The sequence below is a fragment of the Oxyura jamaicensis genome, chromosome 26 (assembly GCF_011077185.1).
Source record: "Oxyura jamaicensis isolate SHBP4307 breed ruddy duck chromosome 26, BPBGC_Ojam_1.0, whole genome shotgun sequence".
NCBI classification, from domain to species: Eukaryota; Metazoa; Chordata; class Aves; order Anseriformes; family Anatidae; genus Oxyura; species Oxyura jamaicensis.
Window position 1 is genome coordinate 467,877 of NC_048918.1, and position 5,580 is coordinate 473,456.

General features: G+C 66.5%; 1 protein-coding gene across 1 annotated transcript; it reads left to right on the forward strand.

Annotated features, from left to right (window-relative positions):
• The first annotated feature begins 399 nt into the window (after positions 1-399).
• Positions 400-4,734, forward strand: ALX3 (ALX homeobox 3). The gene is made up of 3 exons (XM_035346848.1): positions 400-637; positions 3,438-3,748; positions 4,013-4,734. Exons 1-3 carry the CDS (start codon positions 400-402, stop codon positions 4,475-4,477), a joined length of 1,014 nt encoding a protein of 337 aa, XP_035202739.1. The 3' UTR covers positions 4,478-4,734.
• The last annotated feature ends 846 nt before the right edge of the window (positions 4,735-5,580 follow it).

Sequence of the window (5,580 nt, forward strand, 5' to 3'; positions counted from 1 at the left end):
CCCAACGGGCGTCTGGAAGACTGAGGGCAGAGGTTTATCCCCCTGCCCGGGTCATTGAGCTGCTCCCAGGGGTTGGGGCCCTGGGCATTTCCTGCAGCCCGAAGACCCCGGGGAGGACCGGAGCCCGCAGCCCCCGCCCGGGCACGGAGCGGGTTTGTGCCCGCAGCCCCGGGAGGGGGATCGGGGCGCCCGGGGCTGGGGGGCGCCGGGATTAGAGGGTTAACGGAGCGGGTGGGAGGGCGCACGTGACCCGAGCGGTGCAGTGGGCTGGGGTGGGTGGGTGTGAGTGTGCCGGGGGTGCCGGGCGAGCCCTCCCTTCCAGCCCCACAACCCCCCCTCCTCCCCAGCCCCGCACAAAATCCGCTCCCCGCGGCCGCCCCGGCCCCTCCAACCTGCGGCATGGAGGCGAGGGGCTGCCCGGCCTTCCCCCCGGGCCGTCGGGCCGGGCCCCCCCCGGGGCCACCGAGGACCCCCGGCCCCTTCGTGGCCGGGCTGCCGGGACCCCCCCGGCACCCGCCGCCACTCAGCCCCCGCTGCCCGCCGGACAAGGCAGAGCCCCGGTACCTGGGGGCCGCCAGCCCGGGCCCCCTCGCCGTGGCCGTCAGTGGGAAGCCCTTCTACCCGGCCGGGGCTGCAGGTACCGGGAGTTGTGGGGTGGAGGTGGGAGCCGGGGCCGTTCCTCCCCCACCCCTTTTCTTTCCTCCTTTCTGCCCCCGCACGGAGCCCGACCCTGCCGTCGGCCCCGGGGATGCGCCGGGCGGGCTGCCCTCGGTGCCTCCGGGCCCCGTTATCGCCGACACGCTCCCGCTGTCGCGACATGGCCCTGTTAGAGTGCACGGACCGCCACGGCCCGGGCGGCCTCGACCCCGGCAAGCCCGAGGGGAGCGGGGATCCCGGCCGGGGCGGCGGGGCCGGCAGCGGGCTGAGTTCAAGCGACGGGGATGGAAAAGCGGCTCCGGCCCTCGGGGGGATGCGTCCGGCCGCCGCCCGGGCCGGGCCTCACCGGCAGCGACCGACGCCCGACGGCAGCTCCTGGGCCGGGAGCGGCGGGGTCCGGGGGGTCCCGGCTCGGGGCCGCCGCCGGGCTCAGGCAGGACGCGGCGCTACCCCCGGGCGCTCCTCGTCGTTTCCCGGTCTCCAGCGGCCGGGCAGTGCCCCGGGCCCGCTCCTCTCCTCGCTCTTTCCCTCCCGGACGAGGCCGTCGGAGACCGCCGAGGGCTCCGGTTCATCCCGTCCCGCGGGCCTTTTATGTCCCCGTTCGCTTTAATAGACCCCCAAAAAAAGGAAAAAAAAGGAAAAAAGGCAGCACCGCAGTGTAATGGGAACCAGGTGGGGCTCGGCACAACAGGTAGAGAAAGCCTCGGGGCACCGGGGACCCCCACCGCCACCCCCCGGGCCGGGCCGTACCGGGGCCGCGCTTACCTGCTCCGGGTGCCGGCGGCCGCGTTCTCTCCCCCGGTTGCCGGGAGCCCTTCCCGAGCCCCCTCCCTTCACTAATGATCCCTCGGAGCGCTCCTTTCCCCTCCCGGTTCACCCAATAATCGTGCAGCTGTTCCCCAGCTGCTGGCTTCCCCAGCGCCGCAAAATTGGTCGGGGGTGTAGGTTTGGGGGGTATCTGTATCTTCCCTTTTTCCCATCCTCTTTGTCCCCCTGCGACTCTGTTTATTTAGCTCCACGCCCGTATCCTGCTCCCTTCCTGCCTTCTCCTTTCTGGCCATTTATTTATTTGTCTCCAATGCTGGAACTTGCTGGTCGCTTGGAAATGCGGTGCCTTTGGAAAGGGGAAAAACCCCAAACCCGACGCGTTTATCAGGCCTGTTTGTGCAGCGGATTTTTTTACTCTGTTTTTCCTGATTTTCGGTTGCCTTTTTTTATTATTATTTTTTTTTGCCTTCGCTCTGCTCCTTGGTGGGGTTTGTTTTTTATCGCTAAACCCCCTGGCCCAGCTCTAAGCCGGGCTCAGCCCGGCCGAGCCCTTTGGAAGACAAAGCCGGGAGGAAGCGGCAGCTCGGCCTCGTCCCTTCGCCGTTACCCGCCGCCGGGGCACGGACACAGGTCGGTACCGAGAGGGAAGGGGAGCAGTTGCCCCCCAAAACCCGCCCCAAGATAACATTTTCCCGTTAATTCAAAGCAGATGCACCTCGACTCAGCTGTGTGCAGTAACCCCCAAATTGCCTTAATTATGAAACAACCAAAAATCAAAAAGGAAAGTCCAGAAAAGGCCGCGCTGGGGGCTGGCTGCGGGGGGGCGCGGAGCCCCACGAGGGTGTGCGGGGACAGGGACCCTGCCGAGATGTGACGGTAACAGGCCAGGAAGGAGGATCTGTTCCCAAGGAGGTGATTTCCCCCTCACCGGCCCCAAGCGCTGCGCTGGGCCCAGCACCCAGCGGTGGGCCGCATCCTGCCCCTCTCCAGGGCTGAGCCCACCAGGGGGGCTTCTGGCCTCCACCTGCTGCCAGCCCAAGTCCCTGGAGGTGGTGGTTGGGTGGGGGCAAAAGAATGGATTTCAGTTCATCTCCTGTCCGGGTAAAGCCCCCGTGTGTGCCCTGCGACTGCTGGGGGACCAGGTCCCCTCCACCAGTTCTGCTCCTCAGGGGACGCCGCAGCAGCTGGTCCTGGCCAGAGCCGCTCGGACTCGCTGAGCTCTGCATGTCCCGTGGGGATGAGCACCCCTCCTTGGGGGACAAAGGCGATCGTGGTGCCTCTGAAACACTGGTGGGGATTTATTTCCTGGACCCCATTCCATGAGACTCCACACAGGCCGAGCAGCAGCGAGGGGAAGGGGGGAACTCCAAACTTATTGCTCTGGCTCTCATCGTGCAGGACGGAGGGGAAAGGAGCAAAGAGAGTGTTATTTTTTTGTTGTTTTTTACTCCTTTGCAACTCAGTTTCTGAGAGTAACGTCTGAGGGCAATGCAGCACCAGCGGCAGGCAGAGGGTTTTTGGGGTGCACTGTGCCTGTCCCCCCTTGAGCCGAGCTGAGCCATAGGGCTCTGGATGCGGCCCAGGCTCTGTGGCTCCAACGGCTCTGCCCCGCGCGGAGGCAGCAGCCTGCGCAGGAAGGGAGCAGGGAGAGCTGAGCAAAGCTCGGCCAGGAAGGTGAACCCGCGCTCGCCTGCCTCTGCCCCGCTGCACACCCCGTACCCATCAGAGCAGCTCCTGAGAGGCGCCCCAAGTGCAGGTCCTGCGAGCACCCACCAAGCTTTCCCCTGGCACCCTCAGGGAGCCGGCCCCCCGCTCCCCCGGAGCAAGGGCTTTGCCCTCCACGCTCCCTGCCACGGCTTTGACCCAGGCGGAGCCCCTTATCCCTGGAGCTGCACCCGCACATCTCGGGGTGATGGGGAATGCACCCGAACTGCAGTCTTCACCCTCTCCCCGCAGGGACGGGGGGCTCCTTGCTGCATTAACCGACCCGTCTTGTGCCTCTCCCCTCCCAGGTGGTGAGAAGGGATGCAAAGGCGAGTACCAGGCGGTGCCCGCAGCCTGCCGGGCCCCCAGCAAAGCCCCGGGACAGCTGGGCTGCGTGCTGGCAGCACCCCTGGGCAGCCTGCGGGAGCACCCGGCTCCCCCGCTGCCCGAGTCCCTGCCACTGGGCAGGAGCAAGAGCAAGAAGCGGAGGAACAGGACGACCTTCAGCACCTTCCAGCTGGAGGAGCTGGAGAAGGTTTTCCAGAAGACGCACTACCCCGACGTCTACGCCCGCGAGCAGCTGGCGCTGCGGACGGACCTGACCGAGGCCAGGGTGCAGGTATGGCTCGGGGCTCTCGGCCTCTTGCCGAGGGGTTGTGCCAGGCAGGCGGGAGGACGCTTTTCTGCTCTTTTGCTAGAGAAAAAGCCTGGGGAGCTTGAGGCTGGCCAGGGCTGCACGTGAGGGAATTTTCTCCGTTCCCCACCACGGAGAGAATCAGCAGCCCTGGCAGGGGAGGGGAGGGATGGGGGGGCACCACGGGCTGCTCTTCATGCCGGGACAGGCAGGGGTCTCCATGCCTCAGCCCCCTCCTCTGTCCCCCAGGTCTGGTTCCAGAACCGACGGGCCAAGTGGCGGAAACGGGAACGCTACGGGAAAATGCAGGAGGTGAGAAACCCCACAGCGGCCCCCACCCAGCTGGGCATACCCAGCCTCTCCCCCGCTTCACCTCGGGATTCCTGTTCCTTTTTCCAGCTGCAGAGCAACCTGTGGCCGAGCTCCGGCCCCGGGAGCCCGGCGGGGCCTTGCATCGTGGCCCCCGAGAGCATCCCGTCCCCGTGCGTGTCGCCGTACCCCCACGCTCACAGCAACGTGGCCGGCTTCGTGGGCATCCCCACCTCTCCTGGCCACCCCCCCGGCATCAGCAGCCTCTATTCCCTGCACGGCCTCCCCCCGGCCCTCGGCGGCCACCCCTTCGAGCCCCCTCCAGAGAACGACTACAAATCGCCCGCCCTGGTGACGCTGCGGATGACCAAGGAGCCGGGCAGCCTGCTGGGCTGGACCACGTAACCCACCCGCACGGGACACGGACCGCTCGCCTGAGCCCCCCGGGGCACGTCCTCCCCCTCTGCTTCCTCCCTCCCGAGGCGCTCGGCACCAGGGGTGGGAGTGGGGCGGCGGAGTCACCCCCGTCCCCCCCGCACCCCAATCGCTGCCAGCTTCCCGCAGCCCACCCTCTCCATCGTGCTATCGGGGGGGCAGCAAAAGGGTCCCCCCAGACACAGCCCACGCTGGCACCTCTCTGCCCCCCTGCAGACACAGAGAAGCAGCAAGTGGCCGGTGGGGACCCAGCTGTCCCTGCCCTCAGGGCTGGTGCTGGGACCCCAGAAATCAGCTCCGGAGAACCCTGGGTCCCCCCCCCAAGCACCTTCGGCCCAGGGTGAACAGGATTTGATGGCAGGGGCTGCTGTGCCCTGGGGGGTTGCAGCAGGGATGCAGCCCCCCCCCCCGCCCAGCCCCTCTGGATCCCCTTTCCAAGCCCCGTTTGCAGAGCAGGCAGTGCCCGGCCCACCGTGGGGGCTCCAGGCTGTGGAGCCTGGGGAGGGTGACCATGGGGACAGAGATGGGAGCCCTGCATGGCAGGGTGTGCTGGGTGGTCCGGGGGCAACCTTCCCTTCTTCCTGGGGAACCGAGGTGCTCTCATCCCCAGTTTGGACATGTGGCCCCCAAACCAGCACAGAACTCCCCCCCCCTCCCCCCCGCACCAGCCTGGGCACCCCAGCTGCAGCTGTCCTGGGAAGAAACGGTCACTTTAGGGGGGTTTCCCATTTTTGGGGGGGGCTCAGGGAGTGGGGGGGGGGGGGGGGGGGAGGAGGGGACACGACTGGATTTCCCCATGCAGCTGCTGTGCTTCATTTGCTCTGTGACAAACTCCAGGGCAAACTGCAAAGCCTCCCCAAACACCTCTTCAAGGCTGTGCATCCGAGCTTACTTTCTGGACAGTAAACGCCCCCCCACCAAGGTCAAATTGCCCAGATCAGTCCAAGAACAGGTCTCTTCTTGCTCCTGCTGACCCCATCTTTAGAAGATGCTGTTACACCCCCTTGTGCCAAAATATATATATATATATATCCAAAACAGCCCTCCCCCTTTGCTGCCAGGTCTGCTGCACG